The 19,750-nt window shown below is 42.7% G+C and overlaps 1 protein-coding gene across 3 annotated transcripts in view; it reads left to right on the top strand.

Moving 5' to 3' along the window:
* LOC119977748 (F-BAR and double SH3 domains protein 2-like) overlaps positions 1-19,750 on the top strand; it is a 326,212-nt gene that overhangs the window by 225,933 nt on the left and 80,529 nt on the right. For 2 of the 3 annotated variants that reach the window (XM_038818952.1, XM_038818953.1), the window contains exons 10-13: positions 5,043-5,138; positions 10,866-10,937; positions 17,275-17,391; positions 17,808-17,912. In XM_038818952.1, the coding sequence (XP_038674880.1) occupies positions 5,043-5,138; positions 10,866-10,937; positions 17,275-17,391; positions 17,808-17,912 (390 nt within the window). The remainder of the gene's footprint in view (positions 1-5,042; positions 5,139-10,865; positions 10,938-17,274; positions 17,392-17,807; positions 17,913-19,750) is intronic. The other variant, XM_038818954.1, reaches the window with a different exon arrangement.

Genomic DNA, 19,750 nt, shown 5'->3' with positions numbered 1-19,750 from the left:
TACAGCCAATCACCAGACAGGACACTACCACTATAAAGCCAGAGGGCACTAGGTTTCTCGCTCTCTCGGGACCCAACTACTGAGACAGTCAGAGTCCACGAACTAGCAAGTGCAAACACCATGCGGTAGCTAGTAAGTCTGGTCAGGCTACTACAAGGTCACCAGTCAGATCAGTATAGTGTCAACCCACAGCTGAATATGTATAACAGTTCTATAGTTGAATAAAACAGTGTTGGATCTTCTCCAGTGTTAGACGTCTGTTTCTAACTTCCCTGCAACGAGTGCAGTCCACATCGAACCAATCTGCCTAACACATCAGGTTTAACATTAAAAATGTGCCTTATTAATTACTTGACATGCTGTTCTAAACAATTCTGGGATTCAGGAACTTCTGCAATGAAGCAATCCTTGAACTGCATCTATTAGGTGATCTAAACCTGCCGGCAGGTTTATTTTGTAAAAATTAAGCTGTTTTATTTCCTGTAAACATAGAACTGGATTAAGATTGCTTTCGCTTTTGTACCAAAGTTTCTGTCAATAGCAGTATTGGGAAGGAAGTGCAAACAAAGGAGCACTTATAAAGACATTTCAAAGCCTTTAGTCCTAGAGAAAGACTGGTGGGTGTGGTTGTCTCCTGTGTTGTAAGGACAAACATTTGTTCCTTGGGATCAATAAAGGAAAATGGATGATTGTTATTACATCCAGGGAATTCACAATACTCACTTTGATATTACGCATAAGGAAGCGGGGCGGGGGGTCATTCTGGGAAGCTGTATACTTCCTAGTGGTTGATTGGAGTAGCATAGGCATGAGAGCAGATAACTAAGCCTTTTTTTAGAGTTAAGGTTTTGAGCAGTGTTGGAAATGCTGCATTCTTTGTCAATCCTAATCAAACTGATGGTGGACTTTGTCCTACTGTGATTAGTTCTACAACCAAATGGATTTCTAGACCAACTCAGAAGATGTTGAGTCACGCATGTAGTGGGAGATTTCAGTCAGTTTTTGACCAGATTATGTAAAGTGGCAGGTTCCCTTCCTGAAGGGTATTAACAAACCAGTTGGAGTTCTATGGCAATCTGGGAGCTTCTGTAGAATTTTATGCTGATGCCTGCTAATTTAATTTAAATTGTTTAAGCAACTGCCGAATGGATGTTGAACTTGCGTACAGTACCATAACTTCTGTAAAACATCTCAGGTCAATAGTAATCTGTGGTGTGAGAGAGTGAAGGTAGCTAATCTGGAGAAGAATCTTGTTGAATCAATAAGTGAGTGCAGCGGTCTTGTGGTTGATTTTAATGTAGATCACTTATGAAAGGACACGAGAGATATTGGGAAGCATAATGCTTAATTTGTGTGGTACTTATATGTATTCAGTAGTGATAAAGTATTATTTTTGTTTTTCACAGGAAGTGGAAAATTCTGACGCCTCAATTATTTAATTTGTGACAATAGGAAATCTTATGGCTTTACGGGTATATTATATCCAAAATATTGCTGTAAAGTCAGGGTGCTTTCCGTTAAAATTGTTGTCCATCACAATTTAACTTAGCAGATGGCTTCAATAACAATTTGAAGGCGAAAGCCTCGGGGCGAGATTCTCTGTCCAATGACACTGGAATCGCGAAGCACAATCAGGCGGAGAATTGAGTGTCAGCTGAAAATCGAGGCCAATGCCGGGCACCGTATGCCATGCTCCGGTGCCTCGACAGCGGCGTGAGTATGTTCCATGCCACACGCCGGCATGGTCATGCAAATTGTACAGTAAACGCCATTGTCATATCATTAACAGCCCCGCCAGGCAATTTCCGGGTCCCTCGCGATGCTCCGCCTCTGCCAGCAGGAATTACCGATGGCGAGGTTCAATTGTGGTATTTAACATCGGGAAATAGGCGCCGTGGCTGCTGAGGAGGAGAGAAGAGGTACGGCAAGTGTCCAACATCGCTATAGTGTGCTGACAGTTGTGTTGCTGGCCGGGGTGATTCTGCCAGGGCCGTGTGAATCTGAGGGGGAGGGGGGGGCAGCCAGGAGGTGGGTCGGGGTGGACAGTCATGGACCATCATTTCAGCAGGCTGTAAGGCAGCCATGCAGCTGCACGTGCCGCTGACTACCTCCTGTGAACATAGTATCACAGGTTGGATGGGTGGCTCCCCAGGCAATGCCCCCTCGGTACCCTTTTCTTGGCTGGGAGGAGGGTGTGTGGGGAGTGGAGTGTCTATGAAGCTCCTGCTTGTCAGGCTCTCCAGTGCAAATCCTGACCCCTGCAAATCATATGCCAGTGTTTGTTGGAATTGCACTAGTTTCATGTGGGCCTGTGCTAGCCCATTAGGATGTCTTGAATCACTCTCGGACCGACATTGCTTTCATCACTTAGAACTCTCGCGATTCATACCAGGCTTTGTGACATTATCATAAATGTAAAGACCTGGAAGGGTTAATGTTATGTCCAAATCAACCACTAGAGGGAGCTAGATGTAGAACTATATAAGGCATTGGTGCTAAGACTTGTGGGTGAGAGGTTGAGGACTTGTGGGTGAGAGTTTGAGGAGAAAGCTAGAGGACTGACCAAAGAAAAGATAGTGCAGGTGAGAGCAGATCATAGTTAATGCATTAGTGTAAAGATTAGTAGTAGATGAGCTTAGATTGTATGTTTATTATCAACTGTTTCTTATATAGGAGAAAATATTGAATCCAATTAAGTAGTGTTAAATCTATAGCTTTGTTCAATATAAAAGCAATTTGTGGTCTTTGTGAACAATAAGCCAACCATCCTTTAATTAGCAACGCAAAGAACACCACAGATGTTAGCAGTTAGTCTCTCAAACGAAGAATCCGCCCATCAATATTCATCTATTGTCAGTTTCATCTTTTTTCTTTCTTTATTCTTTCATGGAATGTGGGCTTTGCTGGCAAGATCAGCATTTACAAATGCAAAAGGGGCAGAGGTAGGCTCTTTGGCCCCTGGAGCCTGCACCACCATTCAATACGACCATGGATGATCTGTTTGTGTTTCGAATTCCACATTCCTATCTACTCCCGATAGCCTTAGATTTTTGGTAGTCAAGGGAATTAACCTACTCCACCTTAAAAAATATTCAGGGACTGCGCCTCCGCCATCTTATAACCAGAGAGTTCCAAAGTTGCACAACCATCTTGAGAAAAAACCCTCTTCGTATCTGTCCTAAAAATGCGACCACTAATTTTAAAAACGTGCCCCTTCATTCTGGACACATCCACAAAAAGTGCACGTACTTTTCACATCCACTTTGTCAAGAATGTTCAAGATCTTTTGAATTTCAATCAAGTCACCCCTTACTCTTCTTAACTCCCATGGAAACAAGCCCAGCCTGTCCAACCTTTTTTCATAAGACAACCATTCCAGGTATCAGTCAAGTAAACCTCCTCTGAATGCCTCCCAATGACTTTGCATCCGTCCTTAAATAAGGAGGCGAAAACTGTATACACTATCCAAGATGTGGTTCATCAATGCTCTGTATAACTGAAGCATAACATCCTTATTTTTATGTTCAATTCCTCTTGTAATAAAGGATAGCATTCGATTAGCTTCTTAATTACTTGCTGTACCTGCTGTGAAGAAAGAAGGCATTATTTTTAATAGTTTTGAGATTTATTGTGTTATTCTACAAAGCAGGTTTGTGGTTGTGGTTCTGTCATGTGTGTGACTAATTTAATGAAGCTGGGGATAGAGTGTGTGTTGGAAGGATTTTGCAGGCTGACACTCAACCTGTTGACCACGTTATGAACTTTGCCATTAAGTCCTGGGATGGGGTTTGAACCCGGAGCTTCTGGCTCGAACCAGGAATGCTACCCACTGTGCCATAAGACCTATCTATCCTTTGCATCCTCCTATTTCTCATGTATATCCTGCCCCTCACCAACATCATCCAAAAGCAGTGTTGGTTTCCACATACATTGGCAATGCCCAACTCCACCTCACCACCACCCCTCTACACTCCTTCACCATTACCAAATTATCAGATTGTCTATCTGGCATTCAGTACTGGATGAGCAGAAATTTCCTCCCAGTTAAATATTGGGGATCAGTTTCAGTCCCTGCTCCAAACTGCATTAACTTCTTCTCCCTCCCTGGAAATTGTCAGAGGCTGATCACTATCTTGATGTCATATTTAACCCCAAGATGAGCTTCCAAATCTATCCAAATACTTATTTGTACCATCACCAAGACTAACGATTTCTACCTCTGTAACATTACCCAACTTTGCCCCTATCTCAGCTCATCTGCTGCCAGAACCCTTATTCATACCGTTGTTACCTCTAGTCTTGACTATTCCAGTGAACCTCAGACTGGTGTCTCACATTCTACCCTCTGTAAATCTACGGTCCTCCAAAACTCTGTTCCCTGTGTCTTAATCTACACCAGCTCCCATTCACCTAACACTGTGTGCTCTCTGACTTTAGTTGGCTCCCGATCATCTTTGTTTCACATTCCTCTATGTCCTCAGTCCTCCCTATCTCTACAATCTCCCCAGCCCCACAACCCTCGGAAATATCTGCCCCTCATCTAGTTTTGGCCTCTTGTACACCTCTACCTCACTTTCCTCCTTTTAGACACTCCTTAACACCTATCTCTTTGACCAAGCTTTAGGTCAGGTGACCTAATGTCTCCTTGGGTGGCTTGGAGTTATATTTTGTTTTATAATGTGCCTATGAAGCGCTTTGGGGATGTTTTAGGTGCTATATAAATATCGTATTTGTTTTTGTAAATCGTGGTAAATGTTTTGGGTTGAATTTTTGGGGGAAAGTAAAATTATAAATATACCTGCCAAACAGAGATAACATGCATGTACGAAAGTTTTAGCTGCAGTAGATTATGTACAGCATACATTTGTGTGACATGTCATCGGTGATGAGTAATTCTGATATAGATATATTGGATCATATAATGTAATTGGCCTGTATTGCAGTTCAGAAGGTGCAGCTCCGATGTCCCAGAAGGCGTTGTGGCATTGATAATTAAGTTCTTCTGATCTATTTATTGTGCTACTTTTGTAACTTTCTTTTAGGGATTGCAAGATTGCAGTCTACAGCTTTTTCTTCAAGAAAATCCAGTATTTCAAAAACCTCAGTCATTCCAGTTCCAGCCTAGTGACAATGACACGGTATGTAGTCGGTTTATTCTCAGCTATTTATTTATAATAGCAGAAAGATAAATGTGTCCTTGGTCCTCTCTATTTCATAGTGTTAAACAAAAAGATTATATTTTTACAATTCTGCCTTTTTCCCTAAGCAGAGGTACATGCATTTCAGAAGACTTTTATCTGAGAAGATGTCAGTAGTGGAGCTCCTGATGTCATGGCTGAGAAAGAAGCTGAGTCATCAGAGCTCTGATGCTGACTTTGAGCTTTAAATTATTGATAAGTTTGTTCTTTGTATAATGTACAGTGTACACTCATCATCTGCAGCAGGGTTGACACCATGGCTCGTTAAGGGCCTGCTAAAGGCAATTAAAGGGGCCAGCTGAGACTTTCCTATCGGCCTCCAGGTTCTTGCAGACAGCATGAGTCAGCATAATTCATTCACGCAACTTCCCGGCACTGGATTTGGGGGGGGTGCTGTTACACGATGCTTCAGTCAAACCCAGAGGACCTCCCTGGATGCCACAGGCCACACTGTATAGGGGCTTCCTCCCCACAGTGATTTCTACAGTAGGCTGTATAGGTCAGAACCCCCTACGGGGCCAGAGGGAATGAGGCACTTCTTGGTGAGGCTGAATTTCCCAAAGATGGACGGGGAGCTGGTAGAAGATCTGGGGGCCCCGATCGGGCTGGATGCGATAGTGGAGGGTCTGAAGGTCATGCAGGCAGGTAAAGCCCCAGGGCCGGATGGGTACCCAGTGGAGTTTTATAAAACGTTATCTGGGATATTGGGGCCGGTGTTGATGAGGATGTTCAATGAGGCAAGGGAAAGAGGGGTGCTTCCCCCGACAATGTCACAGGCCACGATTTCGCTATTCTGAAGCGGGACAAGAACCCGGAGCTGTGTGGGTCTTACAGGCCGATACCCCTGTTGAATGTGGACGCCAAACTGCTGGCCAAAGGTTTGTCCCCCAGGATTGAGGATTGTGTTCCAGACGTTATTGGGGAGGACCAGACGGGGTTTGTTAAGGGTAGGCAGTTGGTGGTCACTGTAAGAAGGTTGTAAAATGTGATCATGATTCCCCCGGAAGGTAGGGAGGTGGAGGTAGTGATCGCAATGGATGCAGAAAAGGCTTTTGATCTGGTAGAATGGGATTATCTGTGAGAGATACTGGGATGGTTTGGATTCGGGCGGGGCTTTATTGACTGGGTCAGGTTACTGTATCAGGCTCCTGTGGCAAGTATACGGACGAATAGGACAACATCGGACTATTTTAGACTGCACCGGGGGACGAGAGAGGGATGTCCCCTCTCCCAATGTTGTTCGCACTAGCTGTAGAGCCATTGGCAATTGCTCTGAGAGCCTTAAGGGGATGGTCCGGTGTGTGGGGGGGGGGGGGGGGGCGCACAGAGTCTCGCTCTATGCAGACGACCTCTGTATGTATCGGACCCATTCGAGGGGATGGAAGAAATCATGAGGATTTTAGGGGAATTTGGCCGGTTTTCGAGGTATAAGCTAAATATGGGGAAAAGTGAGATGTTTGTGGTCTTGGCGAGGGGACAGGAGAGACGATTGGGGGAAGTGGTCGTTTAGATTAGTAGGGGGCAGCTTTAGGTACCTAGGCATTCAAGTGGCGCGGGAATGGGACCGGCTGCATAAATTAAATCTGGCTCGGCTAGTAGACTAAATGAAGGATGATTTTCAGAGATGGCACGCGCTCCCGTTGTCATTAGCTGTGAGGGTGCAGACGGTGAAGATGACGGTCCTCCCGCGATTCCTGTTCTTGTTTCAATGTCTCCCCATCTTTATTCCGCGGTCCTTTTTTTGAACAGGTCAACAAAGTGATCTCTGGCTTTGTTTGGGCGGGCAATATCCCGCGGGTAAGAAAGGTAATGCTTGAGCGGAGTCGGGGAGGGGGCGAGCTGGTGCTGCCAAATTTTAGTAATTATTACTGGGCAGCGAACATAGTGGGTGGTGGGGGAGGTAGCTTATGGAGGCGGTGTCATGCAAAGGCACCAGTCTGGGGACGTTGGTAACTGTGCCTCTGCCATTCCCGCCGGCACAGTACTCCACCAGTCCCGTGGTGGTGGCGGCCCTGTGAGCCTGAGGGCAATGGAGGAGACATGTGGCAGCAGAGGGAGCATCGGTGTGGTCCCCAATCTGTAATAATCACCGGTTTGCCCTGGGGAATATGGATGGGATGGGGGGGGGGGGGTCCGGATATGGCGGAGAACAGGGATTGAGAAGATGGGGGATATGTTTATAGCGGGGAGCATTCTGAGTATGAGGGCGCTGGAGGAGAAGTTTGGGTTGGCGAGGGGAAACAAATTCAGGTATCTGCAGGTGCGGGATTTCCAACGTAAACAGTTGTCAACCTTCCCGCTCCGACCGCTCAGGGGGAATCAGGACAGGGTAGTTTCCAGAGGGTGGGTAGGAGAAGGGAGCGACTCGGATATTTACAAGGAACTTATGGGGTCAGTGGAGACGCAGACCGAGGAACTGAAGCGCAAGTGGGAGGAGGAGCTGGGAGGAGAGATAGAGGATGGTCTATGGCGGACGTGTTGACTCTACTCACCGTGTCCACAACATGTGCCAGGCTCAGCCTCATACAATTTAAGGTTGTTCACAGGGCTCACATGACAGTTGTCCGGATGAGCAGATTCTCTGAGGTGGAAGACAGGTGTGCAAAATGTGCGGGAGAACCAGCGAACCATGTCGACAGGCTCTGGATATGTTCAAAGCTTAGGGAATTTGGCAGGGGTTTGCAGATGTCATGTCCACAGTGTTAAAAACAAGGGTGGCGCTGAGTCCAGAGGTGGCGATTTTCGGGGTATCGGAAGACCCAGGGATCCAGGAGGAGAAAGAGGCAGACGTTCTGGCCTTTGCTTCCCTGGTAGCCTGGAGACAGATACTATTAGCTTGGCCCCTGAAGTCGGAGACCTGGCTATCGGACATGACTAGCTTTCCCTGTTTGGAGAAAATCAAATTAGCCTTGAGAGGGTCACTGTTAGGATTCGCCTGGAGGTGGCAACTGTTCGTCGACTTCTTCACGGAAAATTAATCGTCAGCAGAAGTGGGGGGGGGGGCGGTCATTTAGCTATGAGTAAGGGGTTAATAAAGGTGGGACCTGTAAGGGAGTGAGACGGCTTTTGCACTATGTTTCGTTTCATGTACATTGGTTATTGTGTTGTTGTTATAATACCAAAAAAAACCTCAATAAAATGTTTATTTTTTTAAAAAAAATAATGTTGTCATTTAAAGTATGACGGCGCGGTAGCAGTGGTTAACACTGTTGCTTCACAGCTCCAGGGACCCGGGTTTGATTTCCGGCTTGGGTCGCTGTATATGTGGAGTCTGCACGTTGTCCCAGTGTTTGTGTGGGTTTCCTCCAGTTGCCCCGGTTTCCTCCTTCAAGTCCCGAAAGGCATGCTAGTTAGGTGAATTGGACATTCAGAATTCTCTCAATGTTCCCGAACAGATGCTGGAGTGTGGCGACTGGGGGGTTTTGACAGTACTTCATTGCTGTGCTAATGTCGGACTACTTGTGACACTAATAAAGATAATTATTAATACTGGCTTCCATATTAGTCCTCCCAAAGTGTATCACTTCACACCTCTCCATGTTGAACTCCATTCATCATGCTTTTATCCACTTACCCAGCTAGATGTCTACAACTATCCTTATTACTACCACATTGTTGAGTACTGTATCTTTTGCAAGCTTTATAATGCTGCATCATGAACCAAGTCTAGATCATTTATGCATATTGGCCTAAAAACGACCCTTGTGGAACACTCCTGTACACCAACTTCCAGTCTGAAATACATGCACCCTTCTATTCTCCAACTTCCTTGTCATGTGAATTTTGCACTTGTGTCCTATAGTTCTATATCCACTGCAAATAAAACAGATTTGCCATAATGATATCTGCTTAAAGCTGACCAGATTCCTTTAGGTATAATCATGATCACTCCCTTTTATTCCTTCTGTTTTTGATATTCGCTGTTTACATCAACAGTTCAGACCAAGCATCTGAGAGGTGGAGTGACGTTTCCTCTATTTAGCTCCATCTCCAAAGGTCACCTTCTGTTACACATGTGAATTTTTCTAAATCCTACACTAGCAACCTTCTGACTGAGAGTGTCACTTTAATGCTGAATTCTGCCTTTTTTCACTCTGGCTCCATAAAAACCTGCTTTGAGACTATCCAAATTAATAGCATGAAAACTTAAAATTCTGGAAAAACATGGGTCAGTCAGCATCTTTGCAGAACGCAACAGTTAATATTTCAGGTCTGTGACCTTTCGCGGAACTAGAAAATAGCTTTTGAGCAACTGAAAAGTGGGAAGGAGATCAAAAGGAAAAGTTAGAGTGAAGGACAGCAAGATTAATTCACAACAGGGGGAATTTTTTGGCCGCACTCACCCGGCAACCAGAAATTCCCATCTGAGGTTAACGAATCTTTACATGGTTCCGTCCTGCCCATGGTGATCTTGCGGCAAGCGCGGCCGAAAAATCCAGCCCCATAGGTTTTATAGTGCAAAAACAAGGGAGTAGTAATGTTTATAATTTAATCTTTTCTGCCCCCACCCGAGCACAGACATTCCCTTCTATAATCATAGAGTTATAGAATTTACAGTGCAGAAGGAGGCCATTCAGCCCTTTGAGTCTGTACCGGCCCTTGTAAAGAACACACTACTTAAGCCCATACCTCCACCCTATTCCTGTAACCCAGTAACCCCACCTCACCTTTTTGGACATTAAGTGCAATTTAGCATGGCCAATCCAACTAACCTGCACATCTTTGGACTGTGGGAAGAAATCGGAGCACCCGGAGGAAACCCACGCAGACACGGGGAGAACGTGCAGCTCCGCACAGACAGTGACCCAAGCCGGTAATCGAACCTGGGACCCTGGAGCTGTGAAGCAATTGTGCTAAACGCTGTGCTACCATGCCACCTGTTCTTTTTCCACTTTCACTTGCTAAAAACCTAGTACATTTCGAACTTTCTTCAGTTCTGGTGAGAGGTCACAGATCTGAAACATTAGCCCTGTTTCTCACTTCACAGATGCCTGATTTTCATTTTTATTTCCAATTCAACCATCTGCGGTATTTTGTTTGTGTGTCAAATTAATACAATGTTGTTTGTCTTGTGGCTTTTGGAGGAAAGTTTTTCATCCTAGCAGCCTCCCTTTCTGTATCTACTCTGAAACAAATTGCTACAAAACACATCAACTGTTAACTGTTCTTGAAAATGTACTAACACACCTAGTTATTTCATGTTATGTTCCTTTATGAGATGCTTCAGTTATTCTTCTAAAAACCGATCTTTGTTTTTGATCATTTTACCATGATTACTTACAAATATATTGACCTACATCTACTTTAAACTAAAGTGTCTTTACATTCTCAGAGCGCAAGGATATCTGGGAAAATAATTTTCCTTGATTTCTGATTCATTCATTTACCTTCACGCAAAATTCATTGCTGTTGTCCAAGTTGCTAAATTGTTGTTTATTGCAGATGCATCCCTAATCTCTTGCTTTAGAAACTTTATTTTCCTTTGTTAACTTTTAGTTAGTGGTAATGCTGTATTGTTTCGTGGATGTTTTGCATGTGTGCTGATAAATGTTTAAAGCACCTTAAGTAATCCAGCGGCTACTTGTAGATGAGCTGTGTTTTTTTTCCCTAACAACTGTATGTCAAAGCTAATGTTCATTTTGTCCTATTAATGTTTTCATTACTCAGAGTTTTAATACAGTGCAGCTTGTGGACATAGACCTCTCACCCGTCAGCACTTTGCGAATGACTTTAGCAGAGGTACACACAGTCTTTGTGTACTTTATGTCCTGTGGTGTGGTTTGGTGTGCATGCGTAAAACAATACTGCATCTTTTGATCAGCAACAATGACAGTTCCTGACAGTTGTACTACCTTATCACCAATACACAAATGGTGACAGTTTGTAAATTGATGTTTGGGGCCTGATTTTGCCACATTCAAAAAGCTTTTGCTCCATAGCATTAAAATTAGGCCCTTAAAATCAAACTTAAACATATCCAGCTTTAAAGCTATAATTGATCAATTGCTTTAGTAAATTTGGCACTGTTTGGGATACCTTATAAGTATGTCATATGATTGTTCGTTGTTAAAAGCCATTAGTCATAATTTACCTTATTTCTCATATTTTGTATCACAACCCTGTGGCATATGTTGTCATGTTGCACTCTTGTTACTTGCATGGATGCATAACCTAGCAAGATGATAAATGGAATTGAGCTTGTTGCCAACTGGTCAAGTATCTTGTTTCCTAATCTATTGGTGACCCGGTTTTAGATGAGGTTGATTTAAATGTTTCTTGATTTTTTTTTTGATTTTGCAAAGATTATCAAAGATTAAGGGATTAAGCACAAGGGCATCACCACAGGGCATTGCCAATGTATTTCTAGTTACAATTATACCTGTCTGAAATTGCCACCTTTTGATGGATTATTTACATTTTCCTCTCTTATAGAAATCTATTTTCATACTTGATTCCTAATCTATCCCATCAGTTTTCCATGCAAGGGTCAGTGTTGAAGCCTGGTTCGCGCAAAGCATCCTGTTAGATTTTTGTCAGACCAGTTGATACATGGAGAATAAGTGGGTAATGAAACTTGTGAGCAGCATAATCTGCAGCTCCAATAATTTCAAGCTAACTTTTTTCTAGCATCGAAAAATATACAATGGTATAATTAGAAATTCTTTATAATAAAATTATAGAAGTGATTATTGGAAATTGTGATACAGATTTCCACTCTACCCTTAAGCTTACAATTTAATACCCAACGTGTATGGACTGGTGCCAAGGATCAGGGTATAATTGACAAAGATTGCACAGTTTAACTTCAGTGACTTATTACTGGATAATATTTCGAGTTTTATGTTAGATGACAGGTCAGAGATTGCATCATTCCTTTGGTGTAAACTAGTTTAAATATTTTTTTTAAACTATTGACCAGAATTGTTATGTTAAATTGCTGAAAGAGATATTGCTCATTTTTAAAATTGCGTTAATGCCATAAAGTAATTTGGATCTGTAACGGGGGAAACAAATCAAAACTATCAAGTGAAGGTGAATAAAACTTGAGCAGGAAACAGATTTAGTATATTCCCTCTTTCTGAATTCCATTTTATATATAGTCACCTTTAGAAATCTGAGTTTTCTTGGTAAAAGGTTGAAATTGTCTCCTTATTTATGAAGAGCAAAGCATCACAAGCTGAAATGAACTAATTTTGCCAATTTCACTTCCGCTAAATGAATGCATACCTTAAACTTTGCAGTCTGTCTAAAGTGGAGAAATTATCTCCAATTCTTACATATTTTTACACTTGACTAGGGTTAGCATTCAGATGGCAGTTTTTGTTCCATTATTTTCATGGAGTGAATCTTGACATTCAGTTGTCACTTTAGTTAGAAACTAATCTTTTTTTAAAAAAATATTTTTATTCTCTATTTTCACATTTTTCCTTCACAATTTACACCCCCCCCCCCCCCCCCAAACAAGCAGTTAACGGTAACAAATACGAAGTCAATACCCTTAACATCAACAACGATCCCATCCTCCCACCATCTCAAACAACAGCCCACCTGTCAATATATGCATCAAATTTTAAAAATGCTCCCACGGGGGGGAAAAAACAAAGGAGAAAAAGAAAATAGATCCGGAATCGCCCATGGTTGCCATTAAGCTATAGAGTCCCCCCCCCCCTCCCCCGACACTCAATGCCATCCAACCTTCGAAAGAGTACCGTAAATGACACCCAAGGTTGTAAACCCCCCCCCCCCCCAACTCCTCCCCTCCACTTCCTCTTGTAAAACTCCTCCCCCCAACTTCTGTCCCTTTCCCCCAACTTTCCACCCCGGCTAGACTCATCGGACCCTGTTCTGCCAGGCTCCGATGGTCGCAGCCCCTCCCCTTACCTCACCCCATTCACTGGCTGGCTTAAACCGGCCAGCGTGGAGGCTCCCGCCTGGGTCTCTTTCCCCCCTTGCCCGGCCCCAGGAAAACCCAGAAGGCCCCTTTAGCACACAAACCCTGCATACACACCCACACCCCAAAGAACCCTCATTACGACCGAAAGTCCCATTTCTTCCCTTGTCCAAATATTTACAAGACTGGCTCCTGTAGCCCATACACCAGCTCGCAGTGAAACAAAAAAGAAAAAATACAGTCATGAGGCTACATCGGTACATAACCATTTCTCAATTCTGCCACAGTCCTTCTGATTTTGCAAACTCCTCCGCTGCTTCCGCCGTACCAAAATAAAAGTCCTTGAGCTTGTAGGTCGCCCTCAGCTTCGCTGGATATATAATGCCGCACTGCACCTTGCTAATGTACAGTGCCCTCTTCACTCGGTTGAAGGCAGCCCGCCACCTCACCAGCTCCACCGTAAAGTCCTGGTATACGCTCCAGGCCACTGCATCACCCGCTTCTGCTTAGGACACAGGACCTTCTCCTTTACACTGTACCTACGGAAGCACAGAGTCACTACTCTTGGTGGCTCACTCGCCTTTGGTATAGGCCTCCATGACCAATGAGCCCGATCCAGTCCATATCGGGAGGGATCCTCCCCCTCCCCCAATAGTTTCACCAACATCGTGGCAAAATACTAAGTCGGCCTCGGTCTTTCCACTCCTTCGGGCAGCCCCACAATCCTCATATTCTGTCGCCTGGATCTCATTTTCCAGGTCTTCCATTTTGCCTCGCAGATCCTTGTTGATCTCTATCACCTTCCGCATCTCCTTCCCCATCGAGGTAAGTTGATCACCGTGCTGCAATAATGTCTCCTCCACTTCCTTCAGCGCCTCGCCTTGCTCCCGCACCTCCGCCACTGTGCGCGCCACCGCCGCCCTCACCGGGGTAATCGCCTCCTCCACCAGCACTTTCAAAACCACCCCCATCTCCTTCCTCATTGCCTCCATGTGTTTTGTGAACTGCCTTTCGAATTCCACGGCCATCACCTTAGTTATTTCATCAGCCGTAAGCAATGCGGCCTCCCCTGGTGCTCCAGCCTCCATTTTCTATACCGACCCCGTAGTGACCTTTCCACTCCCCGACGGACTTTCAGCTGCTTTTTTCACAGCCGTTTTGTTACTGATCCTTGACATTTCCCTTCCCTGTGCTTTCTCCCGACTTTTACTGCCTTCGCTGCCCCTAGGACCAGGCGTTAACCCCCGACAATGCCGTTCCTGAACGGGAGCCCTCCTACGCGCGGCTGCCACCTGCCCGCCGTCACCGGAAGTCCCCCATTAGAAACTAATCTGACTGAAACATGTTGTATGTAGATCCTTTAATTTATTTTAATGCTGGAGATACGTGTCAAATCCTCGATTCCAAAATCCAGTAACTTCCTCCAGGAGGTTACAAACAAAATGTAAACATTTATTATACATCTATATTAAAGCTGAAACGTTATGATAGTACTCAATTTAAAGATGATTCTCACACCATTTACTTTAGTGACTGGCTGTTAACTGGAAACTTTTGCCCACTTTGCAGTTAAGAATCTCCATAAATTTGCAGCTCCCCAAATCCCCAATGAAACAGGATGATGTAATTTAATTCGAATAAAAGTTTTCAGTGGTTTAATTTTGAGGAAGAGTGTTGGGTGGGGACAGTAATGATTTTTTAGGAGCGAACTACATTGTTGTTCGTCCATTTCACATTATTTAAAATATTTTTAACGCTTTTCATTACCTCCGAACTTGACTTTTCAAATGCTTCCTCTATTGACCTTCATCAGTCTATAAGCTTCACTTTGGCCAAAGTTCTGCTCTCCATATTCTAGCTGTCACTAAGATCTGTTCACCCAGTATCCGAGTGTTCACAAACCTACATTGGTTCCGGTTCGCCAACATCTTCATTATGAAATTCTCAACCTCACCCCAATTTTTCTCTGTAATCTCCTCCAGCTGCACAGTCTTCGGATAATTCTTTATTCATCCAACTCTGGTGCTCTGTACACTTCAGTTCCTTCACCGCTATCATTGGTTATCATGCTGACAGCCACTGAGGCCCTAATCTCTGGAAATTCCTCCCAAATCTCTTCACCCCTCTCAGTGTCAATTTTGATTTGATTAAAACTGAAACATTACGGTAGTACTCAATTTAAAGATGATTCTCACGCCATTTACTTTAGTGACTGGCTGTTAACTGGAAACTTTTGCCCACTTCACTCAGTGAAACACATTTGGATGTTCTAGTTTTAAAAGTATGATAGAAATGCAAGTTGTTGCTGTAGAATCATACCATATAAGTAGATGACCTCTTGATTCAATAAAAGTTAGGACTATTGAAAATTTAGGATTGAAGAGCAGAATGAATATTTTAACTGTCGGAATTTGTCAAAATTCCTGCTGGTAATTGTCACTGGGGTCAATTTAAAAATGAGCAAATTATTTAGAAATTTCTGACTTTCTACTTTCTTAAAATGTGAATTTTGTCCACGTTTGTAGCCTCCTGTGATGCTGTTCATGACAGATCAGAGGACGTGCTATTTATAAGGCCAAGTGCATTTTACAAGCTCTGTATCAATCTATTGTGGAAGTGTAGCTGTGTAAAATTGCATCATTTTCAAGATGGCAAAAGATGCAATTTGGTACTTCGATCAAATCAGCTAGAGCAGATCAATTAGGAGTCAGGATAGCTTCTTAAAAATAAATTCTCACAAATATCTCTTTTTTGCATATTCTCTTTGCAAATTTACTAACAATACATCCTAATATTCCTTGTTGTGTTGATCAATATATTAAGATGCAAGGTGTGACTCAAAATCAATTAAAAGAAATGTGTGTCTTCCTCAAATCAGTTACCAGCCCTTAAAAAGGTAATCCTGACCTCCAAAGCAGGTAGCTGACTTGAGGAAGGCACAAATTCCTTTTAATTGACTTTGTGAGTGAGGCAGAGGTGTTTGGATTGTGACAAGCACCTACTGGATGCGAGACCTGACTAAAACCAGATTTCCAAAGTTTTGCTCTTCAAGAACCATTAAGGGAATGTGTACTGGAATATTATTCTTTGACCCAAGGACCAGAATATTAGAACGCCCAAAGAACAGTGGGTAGCACTGTTGCTTCACAGCTCCAGGGTCCCAGGTTCGATTCCCGGCTTGGGTCACTGTCTGTGTGGTGTGGAGTCTGTACATTCTCCCCATGTCTGCGTGCGTTTCCTCCGGGTGCTCCGATTTCCTCCCCCACGTCCCAAAAGACGTGCTGTTAGGTGAATTGGGCATTCTGAATTCTTTATCTGTGTACCCGAACAGGCGCCGGAGTGTGGCAACTAGGAACTTTTCACAGTAACTTCATTGCAGTGTTAATGTAAGCCTACTTGTGACAATAAAGATTAGTATTATTACAGAATACTGGGAATAATTCTGCTTGTTTCCTATCAAAAAATCTGATCTGGATTATTGAAGATAGATGGTGATAGAGCCTGGTGCTTTTGCATGCTACTGGTGTACAATAAAGCTTGCTAATTTCCCATTTGCTTTGATCAGTAGATTTAGTATTGAAATTCAAGAGAGTAAGCAGAAGAACAACTGTAGTTGTTTATATTTTTAATTTCTAACTAGAATCAAATTTTACAACGCACATGGAAACGTCTTATTACGTGGCTGGATTTGCATTCCTTATGTGAATTACATAACAATAGGGGCCAGGAAATTGTATTTATAAAATGTCCCATCTTACCTTCGCCATCCTCCAGTGCTCATGCTTTCCAGTGCAATTAATAAAGGATATACTTTGATGATTGGTGATTTACATAAAAGAAACACCATATTCTGCCAATCTCCTAAGCGTTAATTTATGAAATTGTTGAGTATATTTCTCAAAATATAATAATGTTGCCTTTTCACAATGTGGTACTTGTGAATCAATTTCCCCACCACAATTCCAGAAATCCCTCGTGTTCTTCTGCATATTCTCTTAAATTTAGCAAAAGAAATTCTAATATTTGTTGGTAAGTAAGACACAGATAAAAACAGCACACTGTTAGCTAATTGGCATTAAAGGGTTTATTGGATGCAAACAGATTTCCCAAAGGAACCAAGAAGTTTGTGTCCATGGTTATCGTCATTTCTGTCACCCTGTTAACAAGTAGCACTAAATATTACAGAGTCGGCAATTGGAGTATGAATCTGGGACCACTGAAGAGCACAGCCTTAATAAGGAAGCTCGTAAATGGGCAACACGTGTAGCACGAGAACATAAAACAATCATCCATAGTCAGAGGGTAAGTGAAAAATGCAAACATTCTATTTTTAATTAAATGAGCTTGTCTATGTTCTGGACTGAATATGCCAGTCTAGAGAAACTGACCAAAAATTAGACTTGTTCCAGTTGATGTTGTGTTTGGAAAAATGATTTAAATTCACTTAAGAACTTGATCTGTACTACACGCCGCTGTGTACCTAACTCCATTATCCTCAACATGAGACCAGATTATTCACATTCCGACAACATGGTTTTTGTTATCCTTTAAAGCATATAACTATAAGATATGTTTAACTCACGTGATTGATTTGGTGGCACACTGACTCATCATGTTTGGCTCTGTAGTTTTCCTTACAATTTTTGACAAAATCGAATCACATACTTGACCCAATTAATTTATATATTAATAATTTGATCTGTTGTTTGACTTAAAAGACCCTGGAAGATCTAAAGGCACATGGAACTGTTGTCTCAGAACAAGGTCGAATTGAATTGGAACAAAAATTAGAAGAGGCTAGAGAAACTATCCGGAAGGCAGAGGTAAGGGATATTTGAGAGCAAAATACAACAGGCACTTTCAAAAAGAAAGAACAAATTTTGTTTGCTTGTTTCTTTGTTAAATATAGTAAACACAATGAGTGGAAAATATAGGTCATATTATTTTTGGAATGTGTGTTTGTGTACAAGTGCGTATGTTTATACTCCTTACTTGCAGTTCCATCAAGAATACTTTAGCTATTTAAATGGGAATCATAAATTGTCAGATTTGGTTATGACCTTTGCTGTTACCATAGTGTACAGCAGTGATAATGAGTATATCAAGCTTCACTGAAAAGACTATTTTAAAATCTGGGTGTGTAAACCGAGGCAGTAAATGCACAAACTTCTGGCAGTAATAAATAAGTGAAACTTAGCAAAGAAAGATTTAACTCTAACCTTTGTTGCTCATTATGCTTTCCCTTAATTTGCTCTGTTTTAATTACCTTTGCTCAAGAGTCGCCAGGTATCTTTCTGATACCACCACAGGGTTCAAAGCCGAATACTGATCAATGACCCGATACACCAGTTAGTAAGTTTGAAATCAATGCACATTTATTTACACACACAGTCAATTATTACTCATGCATAAACTCTACTCGCTAAACTACAACTACTACTAAAAGCCTATACTTAGCTTCGAGTGGCCCACTCAGTCAGAGGAACAATGGCCGTTGTCCGGTTCTGATACTGTTGGCTTAGAACTGGTATAGAATAGTAGCTAGGAGCGCCTATCTCGTAGTGTGCGTTGACCTTAGACTTACTTGGCTGGTGCTTGGCGGGCCTCTCGTCGCTGAGAGCCAAATGCCAAGGTGAAGATGGAGAAAGTAAGAGTTCTCAAGAGCTTCTAAGAGAGCGAACTGACCTTGGGGACTCTGCTTTATACCCCAAAGGGTTTCGCGCCCTTCTGGGCGGGCCCTGGACTTGGTCCCAATTAATTGGACCATGTCCCAATCGTTTGTATCGATTCTCTCCAATAACAGGGTCGTTCCCCGATCGTTGGGCGGGCTCTATGTAACCGTTGGCCTGCCTTTGTTTTCGCTTCCACTGGCGCCGGGAAGTCTGTCCTGGTCCCGATTGTTTCAATGTTTCTTTTTGTCCCCGGAGATAGCTCATTACTATGCTAATGGCTTGTAGTTTCAGTTCTGTCTGGGTTCTGCAGGTTCCAATCCACAGGAAACCTTGCATCTGCTTGTTTTCTAGTGCTGTCCATTTTTCCCTGCACTCTTTGCGAGTGTCCATTTTGGAATCGTGACGTGGCCACCCCAGGTGGCTACACCTTTTAATAGAGAAGCACCATTTTATGAATGTTCTGGAGTTGCTCTATTGGTTTCAGTGAGAGTCTGTGCTTTGGACAGTCCCATGGAACATCAGTAGCCGCGAAGCTAAAAGAAACCAAAGTACCAGTTCTTCTTAAAATTAATTGAGCATGGTGTTTGCAATTAAACCTCAGGAAAAATGATTAACTTGCGCAGGAACTCTCTGAAACAGATAAAGTCTCCTTCAAAGAAACATTAATATATTTTAAATTGTGGGTGATTCTTAGATTTGTGAATCCAAGTTATGAAAGAACACCCAGAATAAACAGTGCCCCTTTTTCAGGAGAAAAGCATATTGAGGCATGAGATTACCTTGTTGTTTAAAATGTACAAATCTTATGCACAGAAGTAAAATTTCCAACTGAAGTTCCAACTGTGAAACTAAAGATCATCATGATACAAAATTAGCCAGCTTTAGGAAAGGTGATCCTCTCTTCCCTTAACCAACATAGCAATCAATGGAAGAGATTCCCAACAAAATAAAACAGAACAAATGTTTGTTTAGAAACTGGAACAGTGGAC

Source organism: Scyliorhinus canicula, chromosome 14 (assembly GCF_902713615.1).
Source record: "Scyliorhinus canicula chromosome 14, sScyCan1.1, whole genome shotgun sequence".
Classification (NCBI taxonomy): domain Eukaryota; kingdom Metazoa; phylum Chordata; class Chondrichthyes; order Carcharhiniformes; family Scyliorhinidae; genus Scyliorhinus; species Scyliorhinus canicula.
This window is presented reverse-complemented; position numbering and strand designations above follow the sequence as displayed.